Source organism: Dysidea avara, chromosome 2 (genome assembly GCF_963678975.1).
Source record: "Dysidea avara chromosome 2, odDysAvar1.4, whole genome shotgun sequence".
Classification (NCBI taxonomy): Eukaryota; Metazoa; Porifera; class Demospongiae; order Dictyoceratida; family Dysideidae; genus Dysidea; species Dysidea avara.
In genome coordinates, this window is record NC_089273.1 from 18067412 (window position 1) to 18079999 (window position 12588).

The 12588-nt window shown below is 38.0% G+C and overlaps 1 protein-coding gene across 1 annotated transcript in view; it reads left to right on the top strand.

Moving 5' to 3' along the window:
• LOC136246763 (probable serine/threonine-protein kinase DDB_G0271682) overlaps nucleotides 1-12588 on the top strand; it is a gene marked incomplete in the record, with an annotated part of 247696 nt that overhangs the window by 4337 nt on the left and 230771 nt on the right. The window contains 1 exon segment of the mRNA XM_066038330.1: nucleotides 5168-5216. Coding sequence (XP_065894402.1) covers nucleotides 5181-5216 — 36 coding nt within the window.

Consider the following 12588-nt stretch of genomic DNA (forward strand, 5'->3'; position numbering starts at 1 on the left):
GACAGTTGAACCATTCTGTTACTTTTATTTTACATCTCATGTTGACCCCAGCCATGTCTTAATCCAGTACTCTGATCCAGCATCGTTTCCTCATTTAAACACCAGAGAAGGATCATGTGACACAAACTGTATAAATATCCAAGGAGTTCTTAATGTACAGTATATATTTGTGGAAGTTAAGCTACATTGCTTGTAGGCATGAGATTCAATACCTTGAGCTCGAGATTGCACCTCAAATTGTGAAAATCACGCCAGAGGCTTGACAGTTGAGAGATATGGAGTACTGAAATAGCTAATACCAGCTAGCACATTGCAAATTGTGTGTGAAACAATAGAGCCTATGGTTTACCACTCCTCAAACTCTGGTACGTATTTTCTAACAGCAATATTTCACTTACTCATCAATGTTCAAACAGTTCACACATTCCAATGAATAACTTACTAGTGAATTATCCTGTTACTATGAGGTTTCTATGAGATGATGTCCAACTACTGAACAATAACTTGTGAGAAAATTACAGACAATACGCCATTCACAAGAGTTAGACTGAAACTGTGGTTGTTATAGGTGCTACTGTTTTACTATAACTGGAGGCCTACTCGTCCAGTTTAACCCTTTATTACCAAATGGGTAATATATTGCCAAAAACATGTGTTACAAGTGCCCTGTATAAATGGACCCATAACTCCTTCGTTCTGAGGGCTACAAAGTTGAAATAACCACTAATTTGTTGAGTAGGCCCTGGCGTTTCTAATAAAGTTCAACGCGAAGCAATAAGAATGAGTATGGGGAGCTACTAACACTTATAAATGCACAAAAAATGCATAAAAAACAATTGTACCTGTTTAAATTTTGATAACTTTTGCTCTGAGCATCATGGTTTGTTCTACTAAGAATAAAATTGTTCCTCACATTCTAAAAATATACAGTATGATGTAATCTGAGGTTATAACAAGATGGTGGTGCCCATCTTTCACTGCTATGGTGAAGAATAACAACACGCCTTTCTTCACTTCAAAGCGCGTGAGTTATGTGTTTTCTTGTAAGATTTTTAGATGCTTGTGTAGAAGGGAAAGATGGCTTTCATATGGTACATTGTGTTCCGTGTTAATTAATGGCTGGGATCCTCACGTATCAGGCAAAGATCACATAAGCCATAAAAGTTCATTTCCTGAGGTTTTTCTGCAGTTTTACGAAATGGCTTTGGTAAGAAAGGGTTAATTAAAACTTAGGTCTGAAGGAGAACAAAGTCTCCTCTGTTGAATGGTCCAAACTGAAGTATACAATACTGTATCACAATACTATAATGTTATGACTGGTCATAGGTGGTGGAGATGGGGGGGGGGGCATGGCCCCTCCACCTTTTGGGACATTGTTTGCAAGAAAAGATTGAGATACTCTAATAGAACAGTCAGGATCTGGATAGAGTAGTCACAGCATTCAGAGAAGCAGTGTAGCAAATTACTTAGCTACGTATGTATAAGGAGATATGATTGGTGGAGAGAACCTATTGTCAGCAGGCTGTGACATTTTTTTTTTTTTTTGTCTTCAACTTACAACTGGCCTGGCCCCCTCACTCTTTGACCTGCTCCACCGCCCCTGTGACCGGTACTAGCCAACATAACAGTAACGATATCTTATTTATCTGTACCTTAAAGGGTTTGTACCAATTCTACATTCACTGTGTATACAAATTAATTTGTATACACAGTGAATGTCGATAAACTACAGGTGTATTATAGTGATGTGACAATTAGTTATTGTGTTCTGATATGATTTTTAGTATGGAGAAAACAAAAGTGCTGTTACAAAGTACATCTCTACCTGATACCTGTAGTGGTGTGACCCCTATTACACTACCCAGACAATTAGCTACCACAAACATTTTAATGTTGCTGTTTTTTCCACTGAATAAACAAGCAAAATTACAAATAACAATTACACACAAAGAGGCTAATACTTAAAGATAAACATTCAATGAAATGAACTGATCCTACTCTCTGTGCACAGAAGGTCAATAGCTGCAGACTCTTTGATGCCAAAGGGGTGGTAGGAAGATCTAGATTCTTTCAAACAAGTGATGGCTGCTGAGAGTAGGGAAAATCTCAGTTTACATCTTAACCAGTACAGGATCTTGCTGTAAGATTGCCCATTTTTTTCTGACGAACATTTTAATGCATGCTCCAACAAAGCCTTGTCGCTGGCAAGTTTCATCCCTGTAGCGAACTCTACAACGGGACCTCATACAAAATAGTGCATAGTGCATTTTCACTATATTTCTAAACTTTAGTAGCTAGACAACATAATAGACTAGTATGCTTAATGTGCAGTAGGCAAAGTGGCCTATAAATGCAGTCAGCTTCAGACACTTTATCAGAGGTGCTTATAATTTCTAATTGGTATTGACATCATGTGAGACACTGTGATGGGCAAAAAGTGGATTGGCCATGCAAGACTACTTGCAGAGGTACCTAGTACAAGTATAGAATATTGTGAACTGTATAAATTCCAAAAAAAACTGGATCTTCATGGGTACCCAGGCTCCCCTAGTCCCAGTTCCTTGGTCCCCAGGTCCACTGTTTATACCTACCTGTAAATCCTTGGGTTGGGAAAATGTAGTATTTCCTAGCAACCAAGTGATAGTTATTGTTAGCACTACAAAACACATGTACACAACAGCTTTATGGTACCACTATTGGTTTAGCAAGGATATGTGTGTCCGCCCAAATCTCATTATGTGCAAACATTGTGCTATTTGTGTGGATTTTGTCCTGACCACACATTAATTTAAGGTCTGGTGCTCTACCTAGGATTTTCTTTTTTTCTGTAGCTCTAGTCAGGAGCTTATTAGTCGCTGATGGAGCATGGAACTGAGTTCTGTGACAGTCCATAATTACATAACAGCATTTGAAATAAATAGCTTTACAGTGGTTTTTCAGCGATTTTTCGCATTGAATTTATTTGGTTGATAATCAATACCTTAATATCAAATGGGACATGCCCCAAAATTATGTTAAATGCTTAAAATGGCATAAAAACACACAGTGATTTTCATGTATTTTTGAAGCGCCCACAACATTAATAGTGGTACCCCCAAAAACGTCTGCTAATTACTCACATACCTCTAAGGAATACTCCACCTTATTTTCATGGTTGTAGATACATGGGCCTGGCACATTTTCTGACCCCGGCTTGTCTTTTTTCTCAATGCGTAATGTATTGTGGGATTCACCCGTTACAAAGACTATAGGAATTCACCTTAAACTAATTAGTCTAAATACAAAAAATGGTCTGGAACATTGTGTACATTAAATATTATCTCAGTAATTCGAGGGAATTGTTTGAAGAGTTGTTGCCCTAGAGCGGGCCATTCAGTAAAGTTAAGGAGAGCTGCTTCGAGAATAGTGCTGCATTAGTAACTTAGTTTATAATGACTTTGTTCTAGTTTCAGTAGGCCTATATAAACAGACACCATGTTTGCTAAGCCAACTTTTAGTGGGTTTCTCATGCATTTTTGGCCTTACCATGTCAGTAGATATGCGGAATTCTGCTAAAACCAGTAAATTTTATTAGGTGCGCAATCCCAATGGCTATTTTCAATATGTACATGTACTTTTAAAATATCACGGTTGAGTTCATGCCATCCAGAGCTGAAGATTTTCGTTGTAAAACCATCATATCAGAACTTTACATCTCACCAGAAATACATCACTTTGTTCAAACAGCTCGCATGGCTGTTTTAAAATCCACACATGCATATTTGAAATGGCAAGATTACAAAAATCTGCTGAACGTCATACAAAATAATGGTTATGTAATTGACAAGTGCGATTCAACATGTAACAGCTCCAGCTACACTAATTGAGGTCAAGGTAGAGACAAGTTCACCACCATCAAAGAAGAGAAGGACCACAATGAAGACTCAGCCAACTTCACCATCACCATGCGTCACTGCCAGTCTCCTTCCTTGGCTTGATCTATGGTGCCTTAGGGTCCCTTCATTGTCTAACTGTGCACACTTTGGTGCTTGCTCACTCATCGTACATCTCCTTGTACTCTGTACAAAGCTCAGCCCTCAAGTGGGAACACTACCACCATCTTGTAATGTCGCTACATGCGATTCTGTATACAGCTTCAAATAACTTTCCATATATGGAAACAATCTGGATTGTGATGGTACCTAGAGGTGTCATCAACAACCGGTCTCCAATCCCTGGGTAGCAGTTTAAACTCTACCAAATCGTTGGTTGATCAGAGATTCTACAATCAAAATAACACTGTAACTATGGCCAGGCCTATTACTCATGTGTACTGTATATTTATTAAAAGCTGGGTATAAGCCAGTTGGTATGATACATGTAGATTGATCTGTGAATGTTATAAAATTTGCAAGTCACCCCTACTAGATTTATACCAAGTCAGTGATCAAAGATACAAGTTTGACTCATGATTGATAAGTACATAAAACTTAATAGTTGACATCAAGTAACAGGTAATACTCAGGGTATGGGTACAAGTCACAAGTCTAAGTGATACTTTGGCCAGTCAATCTTTGACCACAATAACAGACTCACCTACAGTATATGTGACTCTCCCTTGTTATGTTGACACATTTGTTTTTTTTTATTGATTTTAATTTGATTTGGCTGGACAGACAGACAGACAGACGGTGTCTGGTGTGTCCTGAAGACCTTGAATGGGGCAATTGGAAACAATGCATGGAACTGGAAACAGAAAATGGAAATGAACGACAGAATTGGTGGCGAAAATAATGACTTTTATTTCAAGCTCATAGCTTTAATTACTGTTGAGTTACAGCCTTTTGTTTACATCCTATACACTTGGATGTAATATAACGGCAGTGGTCCTTAAAGGGTTAACACATCATCAAACTAATTATCACATTTCTCATGTGATCCAATCTGAGTCAGACCTGAATATTCTATAAAGTGGGTGAGACCTGGATGACTTGAATGTGACCCAGGTGACCTGAACCACTGGTGTACACACACCTACCATTAGATGTGTATGTATGTGTGTCATAATAATGATTGAGTATGAGTAATTCAGTTTGTGTTGTTAATGATTGTGTTGTGGTCTGAACATGTGTGTACATTATAATGTTGTATAGAGCACACACTATGAGATGTTTTATTACTACTATAGTAGTAGTGCTGGTATGGCTCAACGTGGGAGAGGAAGGGAACCAACTTTGGTGAGTAATATAATTTATTGTGTGTACATGTCTGTAGATAGTCTAATAGTTTGAAGAAATTATTTGAAGAAGTTTTATTATCCACAGACAGTCCAGTTGTGACAGTAATATACACTAGTACAGAATTGTTATGACACAACCTACTGTAGTGTCAGTTAAGAATGATTTACTGTAGCAACTACCAAATTCTTCATTTCCACTATTCCACTACTAACACTCCTACATATCATAGGCTTCAGTATGTACTTGTAGTCCTGTGTAGGACTCTTCCCAGTTTCAAAATTACAAATGATCACAACATGTACACCATATACATTTCCTATTGTACTATACAGCTACATGTAGGGTTGGTATAGAGGTGTTGTGAAACTAGTTTATTATTTGTGAAATTAGTGGGTGGGGTGAAGGTCATGTGATACATGTGTGAACAATGGTACATATTTGTTGTAGGAGGAGAGGAGAAGACTGAGAGATGCTATTTATAGTAATGACTCCACAAAAATCAGAAGTCTCATATTGGACAATAACATTGATATCAATGCTGTCATAACAGTGAGTATTGTTACATACTAATCTAGTACAATAGTATGGTAGTATAACACAAAAACCGTACCTGTATTTCCCAGTTAATAGTAGAGGTGTACCGATAATCGGATCGGCTACAATATCGGCCACCGATATGGCATTTTTTACCAATATCGGTATCGGTACAGAACAGCAGGAGGACCGATATCACTACCGATATTTATACAGTAGCAATAGTTTGTACATAAACGGATTATGCATTGGTTTTCTACATTATCCATGTGGCTCTGGCCATAGATTCTTTATGCTCTGGCTTATTGTTTACTCTGCAACAAGTGCTACGCTACAAGAAGCCATATAAATACACACAATTTTAGTGTTTGTTGCTGGAAAGCTTATCACAGTCTTTACAAATGAAGCAGTTATAGAGTACCTTTGTAATAAAAGAAGAATCACAGGATAACGGAAACTTGCTGTAACTACCAGCTTTCTCACAAGTCATTAGAATGCGGAGTAATGCGGAAATATCCGTGTAAGGCTTCATGGGAGTATATCTACATAAAATGTTTGTGGGTGCCTAATTGTCTGGATTGCTCAATAGAAACCCAAGCTGTACACCACCACAGGAAGAGTATAGCAATGAATACATGCACATGTTGCTGTAGGGTAGGTAAATGTACACTTTTGTTTGCTTAAAATATTAATGCAAATATCGGATCGATTATCGGTTATCGGCTTCTTTTGGTTACATCAATATCGGATATCGGTACACCTCTAGTTAATAGTTGTGGCTACTATACCATTCAACACAATAGTATACAGCTACTATGTGAATGTGGTTACTATCTGAGGATAGTTACTATGAGCTAGTGTAGTAGTAAGCTAGTTGTGTTTATATGAATTATTTTAATGATTGACGTCATTTAACCATCTTTCCATTTGGTTCCCAATAAACTACTTCAAGAACACAACTGGCTTAAAGTGACTCCTTTGTATGGTTTCTACTTCAAGCTACATGTAATAATTATAACATGGGCATGAGGGCTTTGCCTGATATGTATGCCTAACTGCCTGAGGGCAGAGGGCATACATAGCAGGCAAAGCCCTAATGCCCATGTTACAGCTAATATGTAACACTTATTAGGCTGATAGCCTGTACAGGACGATCAATCACCCAAGCCAATACAAGTGCAGCCACTTAATATATTTGCATACCTAAAATTTTTGATTATGGGTCAGCAGCTAGAACGTTCTGGTTACATTTGGTTATGATAAACGGACATATCCTAGAGATATAACTGAGAATTTCTGTTACGCGAGTTTAATGTTTTAATCAGTGCTACTGAATCGTTTATGGAAAAACTACACAGTTCACTAAAGGCCTAGACAGGTAAGCTTTCTTGTAGAGTGGTTACTTCATGCATAATTCATGATGGGGGTATGTCCGTATTTCAAAATGTGCTGAAACGATTGACGAATAAGCTATAGCACTAATTTTACCTTAACCCAACGTTTTTCAACTTGTAGAATGGTGAGGATAACAAAACGCTCACCATTTGAGTGGTTTTATAGCAAAATCCAAGTCGTATATCCTGATCATGTGAGTGTTAATCGATCCCCACAATTGGTTTTGGCATCAACATCTATATAATCACTGCCCAGTTGTAGCCCGGTCTACATTTTGTATGTAGCCTGGCTAGCTGTGCTACATACGAAATGTAGCCCGGTCAGCTCCTTTGATCTGAGGTGTGAAAGTGTTACATGTAATACTAACAACACTTTTATCAGATACAATAGTGGTTCTTATTTAAAGGCAGCTGTTATGACTATAATTCTGTGATGTAGCTACTATCCTTAGTTTACATGACTATTAACTGGTAAAATATGGTATGGATTAGTAGTGATGTGATCACATGATATATCACATGATGTTATTCAATTATAATCACTAGTTATTTCCAGTGTTAACAATCCCAACCTGTTATGATTTTAATATCTCCTGTTATGATTATGTTGTTGTACTAAACAATTTGTCTATTTTTAAACCTTCATGATCCCTGATATACAGTATGAACATCACAATCTTGAATTATAGTTATAGCAATAATATTGAACATAATTGGGGCGAGCCTAAGCGAGCCCCACACTAGCGAGTCAACGGTGTAATGGACCCGTTTACAAAAAATTACGATAAGAAATGGAGTCAATGTGTAATGGACCCGTAATACGACAATAAATTACGATATAAAGCGGATACCTTACACTTGCTCCAGCGTAATGATTCATATCACGATAAATCAACGGCGTAGATTACTGCCTTCCCATATTTGGCGATGTGTAATGGACCACATCACGAGAATTACCGGCCTAGATTACTGCTTTCCCATATTTGGCGATGTGTAATGGACCATATAATGGGATTTACTGGCGTAGATTACTGCTTTCCCATATTTGGCGATGTGTAATGGACCATATCACGGCATTTACCAGCGTAGATTACTGCCCTTGTTACTGCCCAGCCACGTGCAATGGATGCAGATGAACGCCTTCGACGCAGGAGGGAGCAGTACAGGCGCAGAAGAGATAGAGAAACCCCTGAAGATGGGGAAAGAAGAAGGTGTAGAGACAGGGAGTATATGAGACGGCGAAGAGCAGGGATGACAGCGGAGCAGAGGAGAATTGAAAGAACTAGAAATGCACTGCCCTCCCCACAAATCCCTACGCAATTTAATCGGGAAGTTCCATCATTTAATGATCCTGCCGTCATAAGAAAGATGTGTGAGTTTCACGAGGGCCTACTCAATTTAGAATTTTCATGCTGTGTAGTCTGTATGGAACGTTTCCCTTCCATATCCGTTTTACTGCCCATACAAAAGTCTCAATAGTAGCAGTGAAATTTATCCTGTATTTCACTGGTAGCAGTGAAAAAGTTGTAATTGCAATTTCATTGGCTAGAATTTATGTTAACAATGTAGCACCAATTAGTGTTGACACGTATTTAGTACATAGTGACAAATTGCGTATATGGCAATGCTAATGCACAGCATGTGTATATGCAGCGAGTATGGTATTAACTGGGAATAGCATGGGTAGCAGTGAAATTTGGGATAAATACCACTCTTGTTGTATTGGAAATGGGGATAAATTTCCAATACAACACTCATGGTATTTATCCCAAATTTCACTGCTACCCATGCTATTACTAGTACGTATCAAACCTTGGTGATATATGATATAGTGTTTTTGATATCGAGATAGCACTGAATTTAATGTATGTGGAAGATCCCTTAAAAATTGTTAATATACTCTAATAAAACAATCATGTTAGTCCTTGACAGTTCTATTAGAGTATGTCAATCTTTTTACCATGACATGTCATTTATATACACAATAAAGGATTAGGTGACCGAATTTACATGAACCCCATGTGTTAGCATGTTTGTGGGAAAACCGGTCTTGTCGCTCAAATCAGCAGGTTGAATTTTTCACCCAGAACACAAAGCTACATGAATAGACTACCTAATTTCACAATCAAAATCAGCTAGACTTGAGTGGTCTGGTTTTGCTGGCTGCATTTCCTAAGCCCAGTGGTGATCCGTACATGCGATGTGGGGCCTTAGTGGAGCTCTGGTCAGCCTGAGGATGGCTGTATGTGGCTGTACAGCTCCGTGGTGTTGAATAAGTACCTCTTCTGTGAGTTTCCTTTCATTTTAGCCAGTTTTGATACCTGAATGGCTTGTAACTTGGCCTAATTCATCCCTACACTTTCCTTTTTAATTTTTTTGAACAGCCTCTGTCCCTCCTTCTGGGCCCCTACCTTCCTTCCCTTTTGGAGCTCACCTAATACAGTCAGCCATGGTTTAAAAACTATCTAAAATGGCGGAAAACTTAGTTGTTGGCTACTTTCTTGATTCCTTCATGTGTTGAGGTACTTGCGGTACTGAATTTAGCTGGTTCATCCTCATTACCAATCACTGACTTGATTCCTAGAGGATGTAAATAGTTTACTGCTCTTCCAAGATTGTTTTATTAAACAATTGTATCTTCATTGAACAAATCCAAGAGTCCTTGTCTTTTATCAGTTCCACTACCTTAGCTAATTTCCACTCCCTGCGTGGTAATCCATTATCTCTTAAAATTACAATTTCACCAACTTCTGGTTGTCTACGTACTTGTAATTGTGGACCCATATGTACTATATAGTGGTAAGGTTTCTCTTAAACTGAGTAAATAGCCTTTGGACCATCCATTCCAGAACAATTGAAGTTGTTTTTGGTTCTTTTTCTAGTACTGCAATAAATTTTGTGTCAAATCCAAATTGGGAACATAATCAGTATCTTCAAAATTATCTTCAGTGTCAAAGAGAATTGCATTGTTGTAATTACCCTCTAAGAAATGTGATGGGGTGAGAACAAATCTTGACTCAAACTCTTCATAAATATAGGTTAACAGACGAGTGTTAACAATAGCCTACACCTCTGAGAGCAGTATCATCAACTTATCCCAGTACAACACTTGTCAGCCCATCCCTTTCCTTAAGGCTCTCTTTAGGACCATGGTGTAGACAGTCATTCAAACTACTTGAAACAGTCTGCATTTTTGCTGAACCATCATAAACTATACGGACCTTTGTTGTAGCCTTCGAAGGGGTCAACACAGGATGGTGAGGTAGGTAATATTTCCTTGGGTAGAATTATCAACTCAGTTCTTCAAAACATGACCAGGTTTCAGGCAGATAAAACAACGCTTCTTTTCATTTAATTTCCTTTTCCTAGCCACAACTGTGGCATACCTATCACACTGATCATTATAATGGTCACCATCACAAAATATACAAGGTTACATTACCCTCTGACTATTCCCTTTGCCACTGAAACTAGCAAACACTTCTGCTGTAGTGGTCTGAGATTGGTAACCTGTCTCCTTGTTAGTGGGACAATAAACAGACCTTTGCCCTATACCCCAACCTTTATTGTTGTCACCTTGTACTTGGAGCTGACCCTTGGTGTTATAAGTATAACGAAAAACATTTTCTTGTACTCTTATGTGCTTTAAAATTGCCTTTCTCAGATTCTCCATATTCCACCTTTCAGTGGGTGGCTTAGATTCTTCCAGCTTGATAACCACTTCAAGTGGAAATTTTGACAAAACTAGTTGGATTAGTATTATTTGATTGTTAACAACCTCCCCTTGTAGTTCTAATTGCCTCAATATCTTTTCTATTTGTTCTTGTGTTTTATGGATTTATGTAAATTTATTAACCGACCTTGGAAGACCTTGCAGCTTAATATACAAGGATTCAATGATAACATCCACTCTTCCAAACCTTTCCTTTAACAGGATGACTGCTAAATCATAATTATCATTTGTAATCGCTATACCAGAAATGGCTGCTGCTGCAGCACCTCTTAAAACACCCTTAAGATGAGTAAACTTTGACACCTTGGACAAATTTTGTTGATCCACAGATGTAGTAAACATTTCCCAAAATTCAGTCCATTGCTGAATGTTCCCATCAAAACAAGGAAGCTGTATTTTAGGTAAATTGACCTTAACACTATTGCGTTGACTTAGGCTGCCATCTAAAACACTTTGACTTGAGAGATTAGAGTGGGCATTAGACTGGTCAAACGGAGAAGGGTTTAGGACAGGTGAGTTAAGCATTACCCTTTGCTGGCTCAGCTTGAATTTTCGCTTTTCGTGTTTTAATTTTCCTTTAAAACAAGCTATAATCTTACCAGCATTCATTATTGTGTCATTGTACCCTTCTGTACCTTCTGCTACTCGTGCATGCTCCTTTTCCTCCGTGACCTTTTACTCTGCTTTCAATTTGCTCAGTAGTATGCCCTACTCGCAGTCGCATCTTTCAGGAATAGTAACATTATTATTAATACATTCTACATACTCCTCTATAGGCGCCCCCTCGTCTTCCACATCTTCTTCATTAATAGGCAAGACAATAAACATCTCCGCATCCTCCAAATATCCTTGTAATCGAGCTTTTGCGGGTCCAAGTAGCTTACGAATTGGCCCAGACATCTTTGCTCAGTAGCCCAAAACGTGATATATCCTGCTCACTGTGCCAATAAACTGTGTCGCAGAGAAGAGAAGCCAAGTAGCAATGAAATCGACTATTTCTTAACTGAAGTTTCTCTCAAGTGAATTTTAATAACAAATCAACATATTTATACAATACTAAGTAATGACGTAATAGATATAATACGTAGTGTTACATGATGTAAGAGTACATCATTAGATTAAAGTATAATAATCAGTTCAGTTCGTGACAGTGTTTGTGCCCTCTAAAGTATTACTGGTCTGTAACAGTTCAACTAGGTATCATCACCAGTTATTTCTGATTCATATACACAACTCATTCTTTATGTTTGGCTAGTTTTGTATTATTAAGTTTTCAATTTTTACACTTGAAGTGACTGGTATAACCCTAGAATGGTCCTGGTGTAGTATAAACATCACATAAAAAGTTGTTTTTTGGCTTCTTTGTTAATAGTACACCAGCACGGGAGATGAGTAAATCATGGATAATTCATGATATGCTTTGTAAGAAACATCAAATTGCTGTTTCACATAAAGTGTTTCCATAATATTTTCAGGGGGACCATACTTTGATATCGTAAAGCAGCCTTTGAGATCAATTGAAATCAATTCTTTATCAACCATATCAACCCTCACTGGCTTGAAAAAAGGATCTGTCATAAATCTTACATGTTGGTGGCTAATTTCTGTTGCCTTTGAAATTCGAGTGTGTATACCCACTCCATGACTTGTGGTGTTTGGGCTTGTATGGTCTGAGATGCTACTAGTTGTTTGTCTCCCCTATAGTTCC